We start from the raw sequence: 23,919 nt of genomic DNA, 5'->3' as shown, positions 1-23,919 counted from the left end.
AAAAAATGTAGCTCTTCTGCCACCTTGTGGTCTAAAGGTGGAGCTGACGGTGTTGTGTGTGTTCTTGTTGCCGGGGACTGGGTTGTAGCTCTGTGCAGTGTATTTCTTAAGAAATCGTAAAGTTGCAACTGAAGTTACTTGACGATATATATTGTGTCTGCGTGGACACTGACACACACACGCACACACACGATTCATATGTAACGTGAACTAAAATTGGAAATGTCAGAAAATGCCCCCAAAAAGCACAAAATTTGCACACGAAATTCAAAATGGCCAACATCCTGTACACGTGCCTACCGGATTTCTTTAACATACATGAAGTGAAAGGGGGCTGCATTGAATTTGAAATGTAGCAGGGGGCCATTTTGACGGAATTGGACTTAAGACCTATTGCGCGTCAAAGGATTTGCCACTGTTACCATGGAAGCCAAGTTGCGTGAGATTCAAAGCACCCCAAGTTCCTCAAACACACATATGGATAGAGAAACATACGTACAGAAATAACAGCTTTCCCACCAGCCAATAACAACAACATTTTCTGTAATAAAATAAATACATGAATAGAATAAACATTCATTTTTTTCTTAGAATGTTCAGGAGCTGAAACCTCACTCTGAGGGAGAATCCGTGACGCCAACGCTGCAGAGCTGCCGGAACCGGACAAAGTCAAACTCTTCCCACGCGTCGCTTTGTCGCAAAGAACCGCAAAGAAAGGAGTCGAGCGAATTCTCCTCGGTGTGCGAGTACGGGGACCCAATATGTCTCCGGATGCGCCGGCGAATTTGTAAATCTCCCCCCGGGCATTTGTCGAGAGGTTTCAGGACATGGAAAGTCAACAGAAGGAGCTGAACAATATTTCATAAGCTGTTTAATGTGGAACCAACGGAGGAGCCTGAAAACCCCACGACACCAAATGGTTGAGCGGCGAAACAGCAGGGAGCTGGAAGGTGCAGTGGGTACAATGACCTCCGTCTGGTCGAGCTCTGCAACTGTCAGTACGTCCTGAGTGTTCTCCCATTCTGGGCAGACATAAACCCTTCGTTAACTCTCTGAAGAATAAAGTCTGCGTCTCTCTTTGGGGGGACAAACTTGCTGTGAGCGGCTCTTTTCAAAACTGACCCCTGTAAAGACTGACTGACCCGGACCTGAGAGCCAGCCGTGAGTAACATCATCATCATCCCCATCATCATCATCATCATCATCATCAGTTCCAGCCATCGAATCGGAGAGGTCCGTGTGACACGTGTTCAATAATTCACGATGGCCGTCAAAGGATGTTGGAAAAATTTGAATGACCCTAGATTAAAAAAAACCCCAACAACCCGGCCCCTCAACAAATCACTGAGCTGACTCAGATATCAGGCCTCTGTTGTGCACAGAGCAGGGGAAGTTTGCAAGGACAGTTATTCCACCCAGTAAATAACTTTTCCTTTTCTGTGTCCTCATTTTTTCAGCTCCACAGCAGCGATGAAAAGCATGGGAGGCGTGATGATGCCTGCACATGCTGTCCTGTACATACCCCAATCTGACGGTGCTTTTTATGTTTCATCATGATGTCATTTATACCATGTGGTGAAAAATGATTGGTTAATCTAAATAAGCTTTACATCTTTCTTTACATCTTTTTGGTTGCAAAAGTGAATGGCGTCATATTCATCATTCCTACGATATGATCATGAATTGTGTTTGGGTCTATAAAAGCTTTGGGTCATTTGTCATGTTCTTTTGAACTATACATGAGTTCATTTTTCTGACTTCATTGTGACTTCTTCATGATGTCACTTTTCATATGACATCATTTGATGGGGAATCATTCTCTGATCGATATAAGTTTTGGGTTCTCTCATTTTTTGCAGAGACATGTTGGAGAGTGTGTTTTTCGGACCATGTTTGTTGATGACGTTCGACCTTTGAATGATCAGCACCAAAACTTAATCTAATTATTTTGCCGGCGCGCACAAACATATCTACACAACAAATACTGTAGATGTAGAAATGGAGAAAATAAATATGTAAGAAGAAAAACATCTATATTGAAAGGAGGAAATAAGATAAACGCACAAATGTTAATGCCTAATTAATTACAAACATGTATTGTTTAATAATCACAAATACATTTCTTTCACATTTGTATCTATTAATTTAGCAATTTTACCGATTGATTAATGGATAACCTTTGTTTGTGTTAAATGAAAGCAAATATTATTATATTATTATTATTATTATATCATTATTATATTTTATCATGTTTGGTTATACCTCGACTGGAGTATCTTCTATTGATAATGGAGTATTGCTATTCACAAAGAGCAGGCTCTGCTTTCTCATATTATTATATTATTATTATTATTATATCATTATTATATTTTATCATGTTTGGTTATACCTCGACTGGAGTATCTTCTATTGATAATGGAGTATTGCTATTCACAAAGAGCAGGCTCTGCTTTCTCAGGGCTCTCTAAAGACACCAGCCCCAAGACTTTACAGAAAAGGTCAGAGGTCACAGCTGTGTAGAACAATGTATTCATTTATGTAAAATGTCTAAATGTGAGAGAGCGGTCAATGAATACATGTTACACCGTACAGCCCCGTTTTCTCGTGGGACACGCTGCCCTGAGTATGACACTATGTGAATGTAATGTGCTGCAGGGATGACAGGTCGTCCACCGTGGAGCCAGATCCTCCCCCTGCCCCCTGCCGCCCCCTGCCGCTGGGCGTCTGCGGCTCCTCCCTCCTGCAGCAGCTCAGGATCCTGTTAGAGTTGAAGTTGTGTCGGAGCAAGGAGCAACAGCAAGAGGTGAGCTGACTGCTTTCTGACTTTACACTCAAATGATAACAGTGGCTTTGGTGTCGCTGACAGCCTGCACGCTCCTCCGTGTGGCGTTGGGACGTCGCCCCGGTGTTTAAAAGAGCAGCTCTCAGCTGTTCAACTCTCGCAGGTTTTCTTGGTTACACCATTCTGTGTTTGTACTACAGTTGAAACGCACGGTTGGAATCTGGCGTAGATTGTAATGACGGAACTTCGGAGTTGCCTTGTATGACCGCCTGTATTCATCTCTTATGGTTACTTAACCCCTCATTATGAAATTCAAACCCATGTTATCCATTTCTATCCGTTTGAACTCAGACTCCAGCCTTGCAGTGCTGCACAGAAACAGGATGCGTGATGTTTTGACTCTGAGTGAATCTGTGAGTGAACATACACACAGTCATGTTAACTGAATATGATTTCAACCATACGCTTCTCTGCATATGATGGCACTAGATTCAGTGGGTGTACAATACAACACGAGCATTGTTGGTGTTTATAAAACCATTAAGCTTTGTGGTCACCAGCTTTGCGCTGGTTCGATGTCACGTGTCACCTAATGTTACAGTTTGAAGATTTCTGGGCCGCAGACAAACACAAAAAACTGTTTATGGCAGTGAACATAGGAGAAAAACCCCCCACACAGGTTGGCAGGAGGACACAAAGACTCCAGACTGTAACATACACAGGAAAACTGATGAGGCGTAAGTAACAACAGACACACAAGGTAGTCATTTCAAAGTAAATCAGGAATAAGAGTCCAAATATAGAACATTTGAAGCTCAACATATAACTTTTATGGTAAATGTATATGCAAATCAGAATGACGAAGCTGGTTAAATCTCGGGGGTCCCTTTTCATGAAGTCACTGCTACAACAACGACAGGAAATAAGTTTTTGAAATTCATCCCTTCCCGAGAAACTGGACCTGCGACATTCCTCCTCGTCAGGAAACAAAACTCTACATCTTTCCACCGCAATTTTGCTCGGGGCTTCTTGCGGGGCTGTCTGCCTGGAACACAAGGCAATTACATCTTCCCTCACTTGGATGATGAATAAACAATGAGAGCCAACCGCTGTGCAAGCACGACTCTTAATAAAACAAATTGCACATTAACATAGCCGCCGCGTCCTCATCCGCAGCCGAATGACGATGTGACCTTCTTTGGTGAGAACATTCAAAAAACCTAAGTGTGGTCACCTCCGACCTATCACGTGAAACTGCCCAGCGAGGCCCCACTGTTCTGTCTGACGTGAGTGGACATTGTTAGGACTTGCAGGCATTTCTCGCAAAGACTTGTTGTCGACTCATTTTTATAATAAATACGTACATCACGGTTTCACATCGCGGTGGGAGGAGGGAGTGAGGAAGAAAGGAGGGTTCTTAGCAAGAATAGTCAGCAATGAGTGAGCACTTCATGTCAAGGCAAAGCAGTGTTCGTGTTTTATCAGGCCGCTGTGGTGGCCTGGAAAGCAGGCCGAAACACGTTGTCTTATCGAGATGCATCTATGTGCAAGTGTGGTCCTGTGGCCACCTCCTGTAGCAGGAGCGTCCACAGAGGTGGTTTAAAGAACGTTGGCAGATGCTGTGATCCTGTGCTCTGTCACAAAACTTCCAAATGAGCTCCAAGACGGGTGTGGTCCGCCCCATGAGCTCGGGAGCAGTCACGCGAGGACGCAATCATGACCACTGAGAAAGTCAGGTGACAACATAGCAATGACCACTGAGCAGTCATGTACTAATGCAGTAATTATGAGTGTGTTTCCTTACAGGCTCAAACTGGCCTGAGGAGAGTCAAACATGGATAAAGAAAATAACACGAGCTGAGGCAAGACCCAAACCAGCAGAGCTCCAGAGGAGTGAATGTGCCTCAAGTATTTTCTACCATGTAAACCACTGACACTCACCTCACTTGGAAGACCAGAACAAGGCCTTCGAGGGGCTTCAAGAGGAATCGTGCGAAGTGGTGATCATGTTCCTCCGCTAGACCCAGAACGTAAAGCAGTGGAAGGCATCGGCTGAGGCGGTCGCCATGATTGACCTGAGTTTCCTGACCGAGGAGGAGCAGGGAGCCATCCTGGCCGTGTTGAAAAGAGATGCTGAGCTGAAGAAGGCTGAGGAGCATCGTGTCCAGTGAGTTTGCTGTGTCAGTCGGTTAGACGCACTAACTAAAGTTTGACCTGCGACAGGCAAGTTGAGTCACAGGAGCGAAGGGTACAAATGTCTAGCCTGAAGCGCAGAGAACTGTAGAAAGCACATGGATGTGCCTTGTAGCATGTCACGTCAAACAGGTTAAACCAAAATGTTTTCTTGTGCGAGTAAGTTCTGACTGGTGGAGAAGTGACTGACATGTCTGCACTCAGGAAGCTGCAGACGACTGTTGGTGACAGGGGCCAGCTGAGGTACCTGACTGGAGAGTGGTTCTACGAGACCAAGCAGCTTCGACATCAGGATCGCATCCATGGCTCCGACATCATCCGGGCCTCCATGAGACACACACATAAACCACTAACTATACGTGAGTCTGCTACATCCTGCACTGGCCCTGTCTTTCATCAACACTGTAAAGTGAGCACAGTTCTCTGTGTGAAGGGAGATGAGATAAGACTTAAAGATCCTTGGATATCTATTATAACTTGAATTACTGATGAAATGAACGATGCGATACGATACAATGTGATACGATACGAAACGATACAATGTGATACGATACGAAACGATACGATACGATACAATGCGATACGATGCAATGCGATGCGATATGATACATTGCAATGTGTTATACGGTGCGATGGGATACGATACGATACGATAAAATGTGAAACGATGCGAAATGATACGATACGATACAATGTGATACGATGCGATGCGGTAAATAAGATAAGGGAAGATAAGAAATAGACAAGAAAAAAACGAAGAAAAGCTTTGCAGTGGTTTGAACATGAAGAGAAAACCCCCCCCCAGAATTATTTTTATTCATTATTTATTAATATTATTTTTCTTGAGGAAATATTCGCTGATGTTTTAAAAGTGTATTGGGTTTAAATTGCTTACTGCCCATTTAATTTCCCTAGCTTCAATACATTTGAACAACTGGGAAGGCCTGCAGGAGGATGTGTGACGGATCTGAAATGTCTTTCTTGCTATTTGAATCATTTCTATATAACTTGACATTGACCCACTTCATGTGGTGATCTTTTTACAGATTTTTGAAAAGTTCACATTGTAGTTGTCGTGTCTCGCCACCGCCAAAAGACCTTATTCTGTTGAACTCAAGAAAATGTGTCAAAGGTGATGTCAACCCCTTCAAATCTCTGTTACTCTTCAAGTCATTACCTTTCACGAGGCTGCCATAATCCTTCTCCATAAACAAACCGCATTGCAGACAAAAAGGTCAGAGCAATGAAAAGAAAGGGGTTACAAAGACTTAAATCATTACGCATGAATGAATGCAGCCTGGTTCAGCACGTACACATTTGTCATGTCGCTCACTATTTAGCGATGCCAGCATATGTTGGGGAACCTTCTTTCCTAACTTGAATGTATGACTTTATAAACTGATGAGATGATACATGTATTAAGCTCAGTGTGTTCACATGCCAGTGAAACTGTCTTGTCAGCTGGAGGGACACATCTGATTACACCAAGGTAATCTCTGGCTTATTGTGTGGTACTGCATGTAGACAAAGAGTGTTCCCAGTGAATCACATTTGAAGCTGTGTGTTGTCTTGTGTTGTGTTGTGTTGTCTTGTGTTGTCTTGTGTTGTGTTGTGTTGTCTTGTGTTGTGTTGTGTTGTCTTGTGTTGTGTTGTCTTGTGTTGTGTTGTGTTGTGTTGTGTTGTGTTGTCTTGTGTTGTGTTGTGTTGTCTTGTGTTGTCTTGTGTTGTGTTGTGTTGTGTTGTCTTGTGTTGTCTTGTGTTGTGTTGTGTTGTCTTGTGTTGTGTTGTCTTGTGTTGTGTTGTCTTGTGTTGTGTTGTGTTGTCTTGTGTTGTGTTGTCTTGTGTTGTGTTGTGTTGTCTTGTGTTGTCTTGTGTTGTGTTGTCTTGTGTTGTGTTGTCTTGTGTTGTGTTGTCTTGTGTTGTGTTGTGTTGTCTTGTGTTGTCTTGTGTTGTGTTGTGTTGTGTTGTCTTGTGTTGTGTTGTGTTGTCTTGTGTTGTGTTGTGTTGTCTTGTGTTGTGTTGTGTTGTGTTGTCTTGTGTTGTGTTGTGTTGTGTTGTCTTGTGTTGTGTTGTCTTGTGTTGTGTTGTCTTGTGTTGTGTTGTGTTGTCTTGTGTTGTCTTGTGTTGTCTTGTGTTGTGTTGTCTTGTGTTGTGTTGTGTTGTGTTGTCTTGTGTTGTGTTGTGTTATCTTGTGTTGTCTTGTGTTGTGTTGTGTTGTGTTGTCTTGTGTTGTGTTGTGTTGTCTTGTGTTGTCTTGTGTTGTGTTGTCTTGTGTTGTCTTGTGTTGTCTTGTGTTGTGTTGTGTTGTCTTGTGTTGTCTTGTGTTGTGTTGTCTTGTGTTGTCTTGTGTTGTCTTGTGTTGTCTTGTGTTGTGTGCTGCAGTGGAGCTCTCTCAGATGTTGCCTGAGCAGCCCAGTTTTGTCGACAGCGAAAACAGAGACGTGTTCGTCCCTCCGGTCCTCTGTGGACTCCTCGAGGAGCCTCACACACAGCGCAGCGATGAAAGGTGAGTACAGAGATCCAAAGCAAAAAGCGCACGTTTGTCACATTCATCGAGACGGGCGGCTGCGGCTCAGGAGGTAGGGTCGGTCGTCCTCTAACCCGGAGGTTGGCGATTGGATCCCAGCTTCTCCACGTCCGCATGGCGATGTTTCCTTAGGCAAAACAGAAGTGACCGAGCAACCGCTCACGCCTGTTTCCTGGGTTGCAGTTTATTTCCATATTATAATATTAAACAGATTAAAAAATGTTCTTGTAATATTACATCGTAATTCTCGTAAAATTACAACTTTATTCTCGTCGTCTCACTCTTATTATATTTTCCTCAATGTGGCCCTAGAACTGTCATAAACCCAGACATAGATCTCACAGATTCATGTAGTTATGTAGTTTAATTTCCACCAGACAGTTGTATCTGGTGGTGTGGGTCACCGATGCAGCTCTGTGCCACAGATACAGTACTGTATATTGGGATATACTACATACTCTTCACTTGGGATTTGTTGAAAATCAAAGACATAGAATTTCACCAGACATATCCTTAAAAACTGAACAGTGGAACAATAGATTGATTTCAAATGGAAAGGAGATGTTACGCTGTGTATTATCTTCATACAGAGCCTTCAGGAGCTTTGTCCATTTTGTTTCAAGTAAAAAAAAAAAGAATGTATTATTGAAGAAAACTCTTTATCCCTGTTAGCTCTGTGTAATATAAACAACAGATCTGATCTGTGTTGTCTGTTTTCAGCACCATCACATGATGCACGAGTAGAGTCAATTATTTCTGTGTGACTGAAAGTGAGTAGAGTTGTGCCTGCTTTAAAAGGATACTTAGTAATTGGCCCTGTAGTTCTCAATAATCTTCTTACGGGGTCAGGTCTCACATGTTCCTGTTTTCCACTGGAGCGCTCCCAATTATAAATATCATAAACTTTCTGCACTGGCCTTTACTGCACTTGGGAGGACCTACCTGCTTGTGGCAGTGACCAGAACAAGAGAACAGTCATCACGTGTTTAAAGAGATTATGATATCACAGATTTTCCTCATCAAAATGGTTAAAACATTTTTTTAAAGACCTGGAAAGTTTGAAGTTGCACATCCTGCATGCAGAAACATTCAATACATAACACAAGCTTTGTTTTTTTCCCCCCCAATAGGTTCCAAAACCAAAACCCTTCTGACCCATCACCTCATACACCTAAAGCAGTCTTGCAGTCACCCACAAAGGTAGGATCCTGTCTGGAGAGACAAAGTCCTTAAGAAGGCTGAATAAAGTCCATGTCTCTCACTGTGTTGCAGGTGTTGCACAGAATACAACAGAGCGGAGTGCAGCCCTGGTCAATATAACTCAAATGTTAATGAACTTCAAATCCTGTCCATTTATGAGTCTTTCCACCAAAGACCAAGACGAAACACGCCAATTCATTTAAGAAACGGAAATGTTTGACTAATACAAGGCTATCTCCACCCGTATAACCCCCACCAAGGAGGTTACGTCCGCATCTACATTCGTTTGTCTGTTTGTTAGTGAGCAGGACCACGTAAAGACTACCTGGATACAGGACAGGTGGCTGCCTGAATTTGTTCTCACTTTCTTTTACACGGTGAGATAGGACGTTAGCCATGGTGGAGGTATGTGATCTCCAAGAGCCCTTCTAGTTTACAGATGACTCTTCAGTGCTTTTTGTTGCCCTGCCTTCCACTTCAGAATACTCCACAGGTGCTCTGTTGGATTACTTGCCCAGGCCACAGGCTTAAAAATGTTTCTTCGTCTTTACAAACTCTCGTGTGATTAGTTTTCTCCAGTGTGTTTGGTGTCAACCCTCTCCTGCCAAGCGTCTTGGGACTGGGAGTCATCTTCACAGTCAGTATTTATTTCATTGTGGTACAGAGTGAAGAGCAGGGGTGTTGACATGTCAATGTGTGAGCAGTGGGTTCCTTCCCTGACACCGTCTGCGGACTTCATGCAGTGTCCCTCACTGTGCCACCGGTCACTGAAACACCAGATAATCTTTGTGCCAGGTCGGACACCCTCACCCATCTGCTTTCCAGCAGGAGATTATGTAATACTGAACTATTTGTGGTGCCACTGTGCCTCCTGTTATAAATAGTGTGGCTCTTACCGTACTTCGTGAACACTGCTGAAGCTGTATTCAGCTTATGTTCGCTTGTCCGCCGATGCTCCGAGTCTCACAATCTGGTTTGGCGTCTGTTCCGGCAGTCATGTGGCACCATGTGGGGCCACGTTGCATTATTTTATGACCTTGTTCATGCACTTCGCCTCAACTGGTACTCACAGGTGTGATCACATCCGCTGCATTGATCTCAGCCATAGGGTTTTAAGATGACGGTTTTGATCATTCAACATAATGGACTGACCACCATGGAGTCTGTTTTGTCGTATACTGTTTGTATGTGTTTGTATGATTGAGAAAAGATGAAGTCATTGTGGAAGTCATTTTACACACAGAGGTAACACAAACATTTAGGATTTAGGAAAGGTTTAATGGGTCAAGTTGTATCCGTACAAAATCGTAATCTTACAACAATGCAATGCAGGCAGCAGGGCAGCAGGGCAGTGAGAGAAGAGAAACAGTCAGGGAGAGGTAATGAAGATGTCAGTGAAACCAGTGGAGGAAGGACAGAATGAGGGGTGTCGTTACTTAACACCAGCAGATAGTTGAGAGAGGGACATTGGAAGATTCAAAACTTTGAATTGCATGAAATGTACATTCAATTTACAGCGTTGTTACTGTGAGACACCAAAAACATTTAATATGCAGCCGGAACTACTCTTTGTTTTTTTTACATTGACCCGTTTTACCTGAATTTTGGGTCCTAGCTCCAGAGTAGGGACGGGCAACTCTGAGGACAGGGAGGGCCACAAAAAGTTTCTCCTCACTACCAGAGGGCCAGATTGTGACCGTGCACTTTCACCAGTGGGATAGTGTATCCCCATCATTCAATCAGCCAATTATAGCCACTAAATTAATGAACACAACAAAATATATAACGGTAATCACGTGTCACAGGGTGGACTTGAACTCACGACCTCTGGTGTGTAAAACACGCGCGAGCGGGGAGCTAAAGCCCAGATGACACCTCAACACACTGCCACAGCCCAGTTACAGGTGCACAGCAAAACAAACCACGCAAGAATTAAATCTCCAGTCCCGGTATTTGTGCTCAATTCTCTCAGTCCAGTTGTCTTTTTTGGCCGCTCAGACGAGACAGCAGTTGCTTGGTAGTAAGCCTCTTGCATTTCGAGGGAGCGCCCCCTAACGGCGGGGATCCGGTTCAAATGTGGTCAAATGGGCCGCTCGCGCCTGTGAAACCAACAATTTATTGATATTATTGAGATGGACTGAGTGGCCGCCAGTTGCCCGGCCCTGCTCCAGAGTCAACCGGCTCACTCACCAGCCAATATCCTCACATGTCATGCATCAGCTCCTCTGATGATCTTACAAATAATTGACCAAAAACAGGCCAATTTTAGCAATCTTACTACCCTTTTTTTTTTTTGGAGCAGAGAGAAAATCCTTTCAACAGTGAGCTCAATGCACATCACACTTTTGAACAACAGGACGGTCAGTTATCGGACGAAGACGTGGATCACAGCCAGAAACTAAATGAGGGTGAGTTCAATTTTAAAAAGTCTATTCTTAGAGTAAGTGGAATATTTTTTCCTGTGTGCTGTGTTTTGAACTGAGTGGCTGCTTGATGGACAAATTGGGATCGCCGTTACATTACAGACCGATTGAACGTCTGGTTCTAGGAATCCACTTGTTATCCAGGTGTGTGGGACCTTAACGCTTCAGCTGTCTGAACCTTTTGCATGAGCAGCGGTTGCATTGGCTGAAAGCATTCACTGGCAATCACTTTATAGTTATTTTGTTTTTGTGTGCAATTCCAGAGAAGGCATTCTCACAGAGTGTCACGGGAAAAGTGGCAGAAAAGTGACAAAATGAGCCAGTGGTCTGGAATAATGCTTTTCCCACGGGTTGTCAAAGTGAATGGAAGTCCGAATACACGAGGCTGCCAGACTAGCCAGAGGATTACACAGAAATACATTCCAAAGCCTTAATCTGTACTGAATGACTTGTGGCTGCTGGAAATATTCCACGGCAGCCGTGAAAACAGCGTTTTTGTGGGTGAAATGATATGATAAGAAGGAAACGGGGACTCGACACAATTTCCCTGTTTTAGCTACTCGACAGCTTTAAATACATTGCTGACAGTTAAGTGTTTTCATGCAGGGTCTAAATCGGAGGTGACGTGAGACGCTATGTGGGAGAGGAAAGCGGAATTGAATTGAAACCATGTCAGAGGTTTAGGGGAGGACATGACATGTCTCTTTGGTGGAACTCATAGACATCTGAAACATGAGAAGAGCCTCCGACTAGAACAGACTCCGCCACTGATAAAAAAACTGCATTCAAAAAATGTAGTGGAGGAAAATGAAATTCCTTAGACATGAGTGTTTGGTGGGTAACTAGTGGATTGGTTGAAAGACACAGCTGATGAAACGATGTCCAGAGTTGCCTCTTTTTTCGAATAAAATCCTTTGCTTTTTTTTCCCAGCGCCTTTACCGTCATCTGACAGCTCCATTTCTTGTGCTACTAACCTCCAACCAGACGCTTGCTTGGTCTCCCAGAATGCTGACTCTGTTCCCGTGCCTATTCCTGAAAACACCGCGGTCGCCAATTCTCAGGACTGTTTTGTTGAGGTAGATGGAGCAGCAGGTAGAGAGACTAACTGCGCTGCTCCACGGGGCATCCTGAAGCATTTGTCCACTTCTAGCTCCACAGACTCTCTGTTATCCCCCCTGGACCTGCAGAGTCCAGTCAGTCCTGATTCTCCCACTGAGACCTGGATGGACAGGAAGCAGGTGAAGTTCAGCTCCATGGTCAGTCAGAGCGGAGAAGAGTGGCAGAATGGGAAGGAGCTTGGAGAGCACAGTTTACTGGACAATGACTCTATCGCTCCCTCTGAGATGGAAAACAGCTGTCTGAATAACAGCTACCTTGACAATACTGACAGTACCGCTACTGACACACAAATACTCAACCAGAGCGGAGTGGATTTACAGGAAGGGGGTGCAGTCCGCCTCGAAACTGAGGCAAACCAGCGAGAGCAAGAAGCTGGACGGCACCAGGTCCTTGGTGGTAAGACTTTCATTTAAAACCAATGAGTCAACTGAACAACTAAACCACCAATCAATGAGTCAAACTATCAACCAGTGACTCTCAGGATTTACACATTCAGACCTTTCGGCATCAGACAACGCTATGAAAACATACAAATACTAACTTTCACATTCATCCTGCTTTTGCATGTTGCGTCATGCATTTAAATAATGTGCATTACTGCATGTGCTGCACCTTTCTTTTGCATTATAGATAATTGTTTAATTCGTTTCAACATATGTCGCCACATGTTTTCATGATTATCTAAAGCCGGTTTGTTGTCGATTTGATCTGTTCAATTTACTGTGTAACTGCGAGATGACGTGAGGATATGAATGTGTGAATAAGTGCAGCCTTGACAATCGGCTCATTGTATGTGGTCCCCACTTTAAGCTCATGGGTTAGTAAGTCAATTATCAACATCTGGTGAATTAAAAATGATTTGGTTTATATAGCATATTTTAAAATGATCACGACAGCATAATGCAGCTGGTGCACTCATGTTGCAGCTTTGTCATTTCATTGCTTGTGTGTGCATTATCATTTACCAGGTGTCCTTGCCTCTGTGTGTGTGCGTGCGTGTGTGCACACGTGCCTTGAGATAATTCACAAAGAGGCATTTAAAATGCTGTCAGAAATAACATTTAATGAGCGGAATGTGGTTCCAATACTAATTGTCTCACTTCATCTGGCAGTAATACACCAAGATAAATTCTACAGAGGTCATTTTATTAAATTGTGTGTATGTTTAGCAGATACATAACATGAGTGATCCAGGAGCTGGTTGCTGTCTTTGCAGATGTCTCTGGGCACCGTCATTCGGAGCGCCTAAACCCTGTACTGTGCAGCCCCGATTCTGCTGAGCCAGGTAAGCCTGTTCACCTGGAGACAGAGCCTGAAGAGGACCATCACTCTCAGGCTCAGGCCACAGACCACAGGCCAACTAGACACGACATTCATCAACACGAGCTAACTGAACAAAGCACTCACATTTCTGTTGAGGCTACCTCAGATACCAAGCCACCAACTAGTGTCAGCTCAGAGAGTTCGTCTCATGCCCTTTCACCAAAGCCTGGACAGAGAAGTCTTGGAATTTTTAGTAGAGCGAAAGAGAAAAGAGATGGAGTGCAGAGTTCACAAATGGAAGAGGTGAAGTTAGAGGGGAAAGAACCAGTCAGCATTCATCTCTCCCAAGGTCCTGCAGACATGGCCGTGGACAGACCTGCAAGTTTCAAACTAGTAGCTAAGCCCTTTGAGGTGACAGAGGCTAGAACACCACAACTTGCAGCACCACAGAACACTTCATTTAAAGAAACAGTGATCACAGAATATGTAGACACTCAGCAGGATGCAACAGAAGGCAAAGCCGTTGAGATTCCAGAGAGACTATCCAACCTGAAAGCTTTCTCGGAGGAAGATTACACTGGTCCAAAAACCCTATTCACCAGAGAAGAAACAAGGCAGCAAGATATGTCCAAGACAGGAACAGAAGCTTCACATGGCCCTCAGACATATGTGGAGAGCTTAAACAATGTTTTAGTGCAAAAGGAAATATCAGTTGATGATACTTCCGAAAACATTTTGTCACCACAAACTGAATGTATCCTCTATGTCGATTTATCAAAAGAGGATGGCACATATAGAGCGAATCCGGTCCTCATATATGAAGAGACAGATGATTCTTTAACAGGTTCAGTGACAGATTTTCAGGAAAACATCATCATTCCTGTTCCTTCCTCTGTAGCTTTCAATGCCCAAAAGCAGTGGGAGGGTGATCCTGTCTCTCTTCCTAGACAGTCCGACTCCAGTCCTCAAGAGGACAGGCCAGCCAAGATCACTGAGCTTAAACATTTCTGGGAAACGGAATATACTGGAACCAGGGTGATCACTGCAAAAATGAAGGAAGCCTCACGCAGTGCAATACCCAGTGAAAAAGGGCTCTCCCCTCAGTCGGATCTGAGAACACCCTTAGATAACAGAGAGAAGTCTGAGGGAGAGGGTCAAATGTCTCCACACAAAGCCAAGTCCAATATTGTTTTGAAATCATTGAAGGTGACAGACAAAGGATTTGTCAGTCAGAGTCCAGATAGGTCACCTGTGAGGAGTGCTGGTCCTGCCATAGTTGCACTGTCAACAGATCATCGACACCAAGGCAAGGTTGACACGGAGCCTCGAGAGAGGCCCCTCGGTCCTAGTAAATCCCAAATCCCGAGATCAAAAGAGCAGGATAACGAAGTCAGGATGAGTCCATCTAAGACTTGCCATCCAAGAGTGCTACCTAGAGAATCATCCAGTCCTAAGAGATCCCGACTGGAGGCTTCTCCCTTGAAAACCTTCCCGATAGACATCAACCCTCAAACCAAGGTTGCTGAGGAGCAACACCGGAAGCCGTCACCAGTTCCAGGACAGAAGAAGAGTCCCTCACATGGAGCAAAGCAGACAGTAGTAACAGAAAGGAAACCAAGCACAGATATCACCTCAGGTCCCATAGCTTTACACAAAGAGGACGGAGGGGCTTACTATGATAGTATAAACACGCAGCATTGTAATTCAAGCCCTCCTACTTCACCTCAATCCAAAACAGCGTCAGAGAATAAATTGGGGACCTTTGCCAACCTTGCCAGATCTTTCATCCCCCAGGATCATCAGTACTACCTCGGGCCTCAGGAGAAGGCCCATGTCCCTCCTTTTCACCCAGATAAATGTGTTGCTGAAGAGGCTGATGCAGTACACAGTCCACAGAGTTTCCTCAGAGACTTTGAGGGAAACCAGGGTGACGATCCCACTGAGGGGACTCTTACAAGAATCAGTTCTTGGATTGTGCAAACAAAAGATGGAAACTCCAGCCAAGAAACAACTACCAGGGCCGGTTCCCTGTCTCGGGCAAGTTCAGGCAGTGAGCTTTTGAATTCTCTCTCCATCTATTTCTCTTCAAGATCATGATTGACAAATGGAAACCATAGTCATTTTTTTCTTTAAACAAATCACATTAGGCTAACACATTAACATCACGATGAGTCTGATTTGACCCAGAAAAATTATTCATCTTCAAAATGCGTGTGTGGTTTGTACAATCTGTGCACATTGACCTTGATTTTTTCCTTTGTATTTCCTCTAGCAGTACAAAACTGTAGAACAGCATTTAGATATTATCTGCCATTTAACCATTTTAATCTGTAGAAAACAATTTTGTTAAATGTAGTAGTGATTATGATTAAAGAGCTATGGATGCATGATATGTGGTTTGTAAGAAGCAGCTATTTAGTTATTTACTGTGACGATAGCATTCTTTTCTATATCCTACATAGGTTTACTTAGCATTTTTGTGTTTGACAAAAAATAAGACAGTACTCCTCTTGTTTTATTTCCATTGAGTGTCTTTACATGCACACTAGTATCCTGGTTAGGATTGGGTTATTGGAGTATCCTGGTTCCCTGGATAAGTCCTTATTCCAGTAACCTGAATGCACTACCTGGAGTACTCCGGTAGAACCTGGATACTCCATCCATCCACCTTCTATACTGTTTATCCTCTAAGGGATATCAGAAACCATGTTTCCATGTATGTTGACTATATTTTCCAGAGCTGAACCTGTTTCATTTGTGGCAGGTCATGACTCTCCTATCGTGTCTGCTCTGAAAAGATTATCCTCAAGGATGTCTTCGTCCAAAAGTCTGGAAAACCTCACCTCACAATCAAGTAACACAACGCTATATCCTTCACATTCTGCACCATACAGTTCATGGTTATAATTGTTGTTTTATTGTCAGTGCATTGTTTATACAAAACAAAGCAAAGGTCTCAATCATGTTGCATGATATCATTTTATATGGGAAAGTTATATATATATATATAACACTGTCTCATGGCCTCTCTCGTTTCCTCTTAGGAGAAGAACATGACTCAAGACAGCAAATGAATTCAAGTGTGGATGATGGTAAAAAATAGTATTATATATAATAGCAATATAATACAATGGAATAAGAGAGATCAGTCTTTATATACACATGTGGTGTCACTACATGCAAATGCTGGGCAAACATGCAACCAGCATCCTTTTGAAATTCAGAAATTCTCATTATACTGAATGGACCTTGTAAGAGATTCAAAGTCAAATCTTTCTTCCAGCGTCATCACTTCCCCCCCCGGCCTCTTCCCTCTCCAACTCGAAGCAGATGAAGACCAGTGTGTCAGTGCCTGTTCTCCAGCAGGACGAGGTAAATCAGCTCACACCTTAACTAGTATATATACTGTAGTGTTCAACATCTACACTAAACCTCGTCAACAAATATGTTTAGAGCCAAATGATTGGTTTGCTCTCATTAGTGTTTTAGTTTCCCTCTGTGAATGATGTTTCACTCTGTGTTTCTAACTGTCATTTATGTTTTATTTCCCCCTCATTTCATCAGACTGACAGTGACAGCACATTTGAGAATAACCTGGGCAGGAGAAGAAACACAGGCAGCTCCACATCGAACATAAGTCTTTCCTCTGGAATGGCGTCCATGTCGTCTGTATGTCCACATTCAGCTCACTACGAAACATGTGTTTCTGATAAAAAGAGAAACGCGATGCATGTGGCTTGTGAGAATGCTCCCCTCAAAAAAAGATTTCTTAATCTAATTCACGTGAATTCTTGAAATTTAACCCTGATTTTTTTTTTTTTTTCATGAATCAAAGATCGGTATAAAAAAATAGAAATGAGGGTAGTGATATTGTCAACAAATGCAACACTTCATCTCTCATTATGATTTTCCCAGTTTTCTGATGTTTATCCAAGATTTGCATATACTTATACTTATACTTTTAATGTAAAACACCTCAGGTATTTCCTAAACCAGCTGAGCATGTTTCTCAGGCAGGTTTGGTTTATTCATGTCCCAATTACCATCTAGTGCCTGTGATCCTCCCACTATCTAATTTGCGTGCATGAGTAGAGTGGAATGGAAAGATAAAATGTTGGGGTGACATTTGACAGACTCACTGCAGAAACATTTTATTCCAACCAATCAATGTAATGGTGACAGTTGGTTAAAACCAGAGACGATGGGGGTTTGTCTCTCTTGTCGTGTTACGAATGAGCAGGTCAGTGGCAGCGTCAGCAGCATTTCCCCTGCAGACTTTGGTGACATCGAAGTCCAGGGAAACATCCAGCTTGCTGTGAACTACATCCAGAAGCTCGGAGAGTTTCACATCTTTGTGGTGCACTGCAGGGAACTGGCCGTGGCCGACTCCAAGAAGAACCGCTCTGACCCGTAAGTGAAGCAACTCCAGGGTCAGAAAAGAGGCTGCACCACGATTGTTGTGTCGTTCTGTCGTTTGATGAATTTCTAATAATATATTTTATTATTTAAGTCAGAATATGAAAGAACTCCCCTGTTTTGTTTTGTTTTGTTTTGTGTTTTACAGGTATGTGAAATGTTATCTTGTTCCTGACAAAACAAAGTTGGGAAAGAGGAAAACCACAGTAAGAAAGAAGAATTTAAACCCCAACTACAATGAAATCCTGCGGGTAAGAATTCCATATGTGGTCAATTCTTTCTTTGTATTCCATATTGCACATCGCATAACATCGTCGTTGCTTTCCTCTCCGTTCATAGTTCAAAATCATAATGGAGGTGTTAAAAACGGAGCGTTTGAACGTCTCAGTGTGGCACAACGACACCTTTGGGCGGAACAGCTTCCTGGGCGAGGTGGACCTGGATTTGTCCGAGTGGGACTTCAGCAACACACAGATCAATGAATATGCATTAAAAGCCAGGGTAAAGGCTTCATTTCCTCCGCTAGGCCATGTGTATTTCAGAAGTGCTTTAATTAGACGTTGACTCACCTCGCCCAAATTGTTCAGGAGTCGGCACAAACCTCAGACCTCCCGTCTCCCTCCCGTCTGATGGACAGCAGAGGACAGATGAGACTGGCCCTGAGATTCCTGCCGCAGACCTCGCACAGTGAGCTGATGACTCCTCAACTTCTGTCAATTATCTCCTTTCCTTTTAAGTGTTACTGTCACTTACTGGGATCTGACCGCATCCACAGGCAAGAGGACATCTAGGATGGAGACTGGCGAGGTGCAGATTTGGGTGAAAGACTGCAAGAGTCTCCCTTCTGTCAGGGGAGTGATGATCGACCCATTTGTGAAATGGTAGGATGTCCTGCAAACTGCCAGGCGGCTGGATGGAGAGCCAAAGCAGTCGAACTCAAAATTCAATACATTTTCAAAACATAGCTCGTTATTATGAAATGTTATTTGATCATGCTTGGTATGGGTGGTTTTGTGTCTTTCGGAGCACTGCAACTTACACTATTGGCTTTCTGCTCTTTTGGCCCAACGCAACAGCCAATTAGACTAAAGATGATCTCACACAACAGGAGTTTTAAAACCCTGACTGATTTTGAAATCGGGTTGCATCACGTACTAGATGGGAGTCTTATATCATTATATTTTTCTCTCTAATCTCAAACGTGCACAGACTGCAAGATTTGAACGTAATGGCACATCACACACTACAGGATTTGATTAAGATTATTGCTCCAGAGGAAGAAGGTGCAAATCAAACAAACACAATGGAGTGCTACATTTTTTTTTAAACGGTTGTTATAGGTCTTGGAAGACACGTTGTACTGAGAGCTCGTCCACTGCATGTCCGCCTACACCTGCGACCATGCACCTATTGGATGGTACTAGCTGTATGTAATGGGACCAGTACTTTCCAAAATGAACATTGTGAGAAAAAATTAGAATTCCACAAAACTTTCCGTGATCTCTGTATCCAAATCGCACACATTTATGTTATTCTATATGACCGCCACTTGAAAAGTAATGTAGTAAGTCCCACTTAGAAAAGCTCACTACACCATGATACCAATTGTATACTATTTCCTGTTGTTGTAACGAAATTAATGGATGAATCAAATAATAATCTGACCCTGAGTCGACAATGAAAATAGTCTTGTCTACTCAATTTTTCTGGATTTAGTCTTGTGATTATTTATATCGTAAATAAATCTGTATTCATTTAGAATTGAACTCTTTGTCTGCCCAAAAGGATCAACCTTGCTTTTGTTCTCCTGTGTCAGCACTGTACTACCTGACAGGAGCAGGAAAAGCCGGCAGAAGACGCGCGTGGTGAAGAGGACCGCCAACCCCATGTTCAACCATACCATGGTGTACGACGGCTTCCGGGCCGAGGACCTCCGAGAGGCCTGTGTGGAGATCACAGTGTGGGATCATGACCGGCTGAACAGCCACTACATTGGCGGCTTGAGACTCGGGCTCGGGACAGGTACGGTTTCACTGAACGCGCCTGCAGACTGATGAGTTCAACCTGGGAATTTCCACCTGACCGGAATCTGATTACACGCAGCCAAAGTCACGTCGGATCAGTACAGATCTTTACTCTCCCACTAGAGAATTGTCTTTGAAGCACAAAGGCACAAACACAAACACGCAGTAAGTTAGTAAATGCTCACACTATTTGTGCAACACAGAATTCAATAAGAGTATTACGTTCGAAGGAGCAGGACCCAAATGCAGAGAATAATAATTTGAATAAATGGAAAACAAAACAGTCTCGGGAGGTAAAAATAACGAAGATCATTGGAGAATATAAAACAAGGGGAACAAGGCACGAGAGACATCACAGGACCGACGATAACAGGAACAGACAGGAGCAAAAATCACAGACATCACAGACTGGAAAAGACTGGACAGGGACTGAACAGGTTGCAAACAGGTTGGACAAAACAACGACGGACGTACTGACACAGGGGAGTGGGAGCAATAAGACTAAATACACAAGGGACGATTGGACACAGGTGAGACACATGATGAACAGGGGCAGACAAACACAGGGAAACACAAGAAAAAAGCTGTGAAAATAAGAACGGGGATAATGTAAAGCGCTGAGCTGTGCAGGGAACCATGAAGCAGTTTATTTGTATTAGAAATTAAGGGAGCTTATTGCAAGTAGGATCAAACAGTGCTTGATCATGTTGCACCAAGAACTTAGCGTTGAGACCGATCTGTCTGCAAACAAACCAAAGAACTGACATGAGGCTACAGACACTGTTGATTCCTGTATTATTCCTATATTTTTGATTTAGTTTTTTATTTATCTCGAACAATCCCCAAAAAATCCAAAAAAAAAATCAGATAAACAGATAAATCACTTCGATTCCATCAAAAAACAAAACAATGATGCGGTCGAGAAGGAGCAGGCGGAAGCATAGTGCTTGTATAGTCCTGACCCAACGTTACAATATCAAATTATTACAGAAAAAAACAAATATATTAATTATACTGCATGTGTGTATACTGCATACAAAAATGCAGGTCTTACAACAATACAATACAAAAATGCAGGTTATTTTTCAGCATACTTTAAACATAAATTGTTCAGCGTTAAATTTGACAATGTCCATAAATTTCAACAATTTTGAATTCAAAAACAGATGATTAGTGTGCTCATGATACCCCGCATGATTCATTTTGCTGATTGCTCTTTTGTGCAATGTGCAAATCTTTTGTAAGGCGCCACACAGTAGAACATATATGGTAAAACAAGTGTGCAGTACAGAGTTTAGTGTTTTCTGGTTCAAGATGCATCTAGTTTTACTCGATATATATACAGATTGCACTTGATACAGTGCTTTTATATATCATTATATTTCTGAGTTGCCACCATGACCTTGATAATAAGACACTAACTCCCGTGCCTCTCCGTGCAGGGAAGAGTTATGGGCTGGAGGTGCTTTGGATGGATTCGACGACGGCTGAAGCAGATTTATGGCAGAGGATGTTGCAGTCGGATGGCGAATGGGTGGAGGAGGTTTTACCTCTGAGAATGTTTGTGTTGGCAAAAAGCAACTCCAAGTGAGATGGTGCCAAGTGTGTCTATAAATGTGTGGAAACCGTGTACAGTCCGATGGTTAGATGTACACTTTGAGTGGAGGCAGAAGCCTTAATGAGCACCGTGTATGCGTCTGTATAACTGATGATTTGTATGATAAATGAATACACCGCATGATTAAATTTGCTGTCTCAAAATTATCGTTTGTAGAAATGATACAAAATAGTGCAGAGGACACACAATCCAAGCTACAGTATAAAGCATACAAATTGTTGAGATGTGAAGATATATTTGATCTGAGCACTTGTGATTTGGTTTATAGAGCCGTTGTTTGACTGTGTGATTATTGCATCAAGCACGTGTATCTTCAATAAACAGAATATTAAGGTGATGGGTTCTTTCAGAGGTTCCATTCATATTAGAAAAGCCAACACTTGGAAATGCAGCAGTTATTGGCAGCAGAAGATGTCATCATTAATGTCCACCCCAGAGGCAGCGATGATCAGATGTTTGGTCAGTGTAGTACTGCTTTCACAGTCATCATCCTCTGAGTCTGCCAGGACACGGACATTTGTGATTGTCTTCAGCATAACAGCAAATTGTGAACATTATTCAACAAGAAGCAAGACTGGTACATTGTGAGCACAAGAAAACAAACACTGGCCAACAGAAAAAGCTCCTTAGGCTTCTGAAGACAGAGAGAAACAAGGGGCCAGGAAGCATGACGCTTACGGAACCGAAGAATAGCTCAGTATTTTTTCATGTGTTCATACTTTGTTTTAAGTGGGGGTTCTTTTCAAAATTGTGTGCTGTAAGTTGTCACTCTCTTCAGTTACACTCTTCTCCAGCAGGTGCTGCACTATTAGATGTGCCATCCTTTATAACACACACACACACACACACACACACACACACACACACGCACACACACACACACACACACACACACGCACGCACGCACGCACGCACACACACACAGGCACACACGCACAAACACACGCACACACACTCTCACACACGCGCACACACACACACATACACGGTGAAGCAACATAACATTTCTAAATTCAATTCAATTTTATTTGTACAGCGCCATATCACAGAACATACATTGTCTCAAGGCACTTTACATAGTGAGGTCAATATTACAATATTACAGGGTAAACCCAACAAATCCCACAATGGGCAAAGCACTTGACGACAGTGGAGAGAAAAAACTCCCTTTTAACAGCAAGAAACCTCTGACAGAACCAGACTCAGTTGTGGGCGGTCATCTGTCTCGACCGGTTGGGGTGAGGAGAGAGAGGAGGAAGAGAGGAGAGGTGGGCAGAAAGAGGGTGGGAGGAGAGACAGTAGGAGAGAAGAGAGAGAGAGAGGACAGTTGTGAACTATATTTGTATACATTTTATGTAGAGCATATTTGCGATTTTACCCCCTTAATATAATAATAATAAAAATAATAGAAGCAAGAATAAACAGACGTTTTCATATTCCCTACATTACATTTAATATTAATAAAAATAATAGAAGCAAGAATAAACAGAAGTTTTCATATTCCTACATTACATTCAATAATAATAATAATAATAATAATAATAGAAGCAAGAATAAACAGAAGTGTTCATATTCCCTACATTACATTCAATGCAGCATATTTCACCTCTCACCTTCGCACAGGTCTGCAGGCTTGTCATTGGTCGATCCGCCCTGATGCGACAAGAAACTCCGTTCTACGATTGGTTTTCGCGTCCTGTCACTCGAGGCGGGAGTCAGCTAACCAGCTTCCAGCTCTGCGTTGCTAAGGTAAGTTAAACAGCTGCATCAAGTTTGCCGTATTTGGCTCTGAAGTCAGGAAAATGGAGCTTCAAAATAAAAGCTTGCCACTCGGAAAATAAGCGTTTGAAATAAAACTATGTAGTGTGAAACTTGACGGTAACTTTGTATCTTCAATGCCATGGAATAGTGAAACTGAAGATGTTGACACAAGCAGTGATGTGATTATTCTACATCCGTCCTGTCTTAAACCATACTGTCGATCTCACAGTTATAGGCAATGCAAGCCACGCATGTTTGCGCTTTACACACTTGCTTCAATTTTACTCAACTGCACAGTGCTATGATGTATTTAGCATCATCCTGGCACATTCTACCTCCATTAAAACTGTATTTCAGCTGGTATAGCATAGAAAACTTTATTAGTCCCGCTTGAGGAAATTTACTTGTCAGAGCAGCACAGTATCACACAGGGTAGCAAACATACAATTAAAAATACATGAATAAACTGTTTTCAAAAAGCTATGTACATATATACAGAGTGCAAAAGTAATGCACTGGGTTTAAAATAATAAATATTATTATTATTATTATTATTAAATATTCATATATATATATATGTATTGAACGGGAT

The 23,919-nt window shown here is 42.7% G+C and overlaps 1 protein-coding gene across 6 annotated transcripts; it reads left to right on the top strand.

Moving 5' to 3' along the window:
- The first annotated feature begins 2,662 nt into the window (after window positions 1–2,662).
- Window positions 2,663–21,903, top strand: sytl2a (synaptotagmin-like 2a). Of its 6 annotated transcripts, XM_035626586.2 has the most exons (20): window positions 2,755–2,803; window positions 3,134–3,195; window positions 4,589–4,949; window positions 5,180–5,334; window positions 7,358–7,481; window positions 8,633–8,702; window positions 11,005–11,110; window positions 12,057–12,641; window positions 13,462–13,530; window positions 16,273–16,362; window positions 16,553–16,600; window positions 16,792–16,880; window positions 17,073–17,177; window positions 17,749–17,918; window positions 18,073–18,175; window positions 18,264–18,425; window positions 18,512–18,611; window positions 18,700–18,805; window positions 19,741–19,946; window positions 21,391–21,903. In XM_035626586.2, the coding sequence occupies exons 3-20, from the start codon at window positions 4,849–4,851 to the stop codon at window positions 21,537–21,539; spliced, it is 2,538 nt and encodes an 845-aa protein (XP_035482479.1). In that variant the 5' UTR covers window positions 2,755–2,803; window positions 3,134–3,195; window positions 4,589–4,848; the 3' UTR covers window positions 21,540–21,903. The 6 variants fall into 6 exon arrangements, with proteins under 6 accessions (XP_035482478.1, XP_035482480.1, XP_035482481.1 ...); XM_035626585.2 differs by lacking the exon at window positions 3,134–3,195 and having other exon boundaries at window positions 2,663–2,803; XM_035626587.2 differs by lacking the exon at window positions 3,134–3,195 and having other exon boundaries at window positions 2,664–2,803; window positions 12,111–12,641.
- Window positions 21,904–23,919: the final 2,016 nt, after the last annotated feature.

Source organism: Scophthalmus maximus, chromosome 2, assembly GCF_022379125.1.
Source record: "Scophthalmus maximus strain ysfricsl-2021 chromosome 2, ASM2237912v1, whole genome shotgun sequence".
NCBI lineage: Eukaryota > Metazoa > Chordata > Actinopteri > Pleuronectiformes > Scophthalmidae > Scophthalmus > Scophthalmus maximus.
The sequence above is the reverse complement of the archived record's forward strand: the minus strand, read 5'-3'. Positions and strand labels throughout refer to the sequence as shown.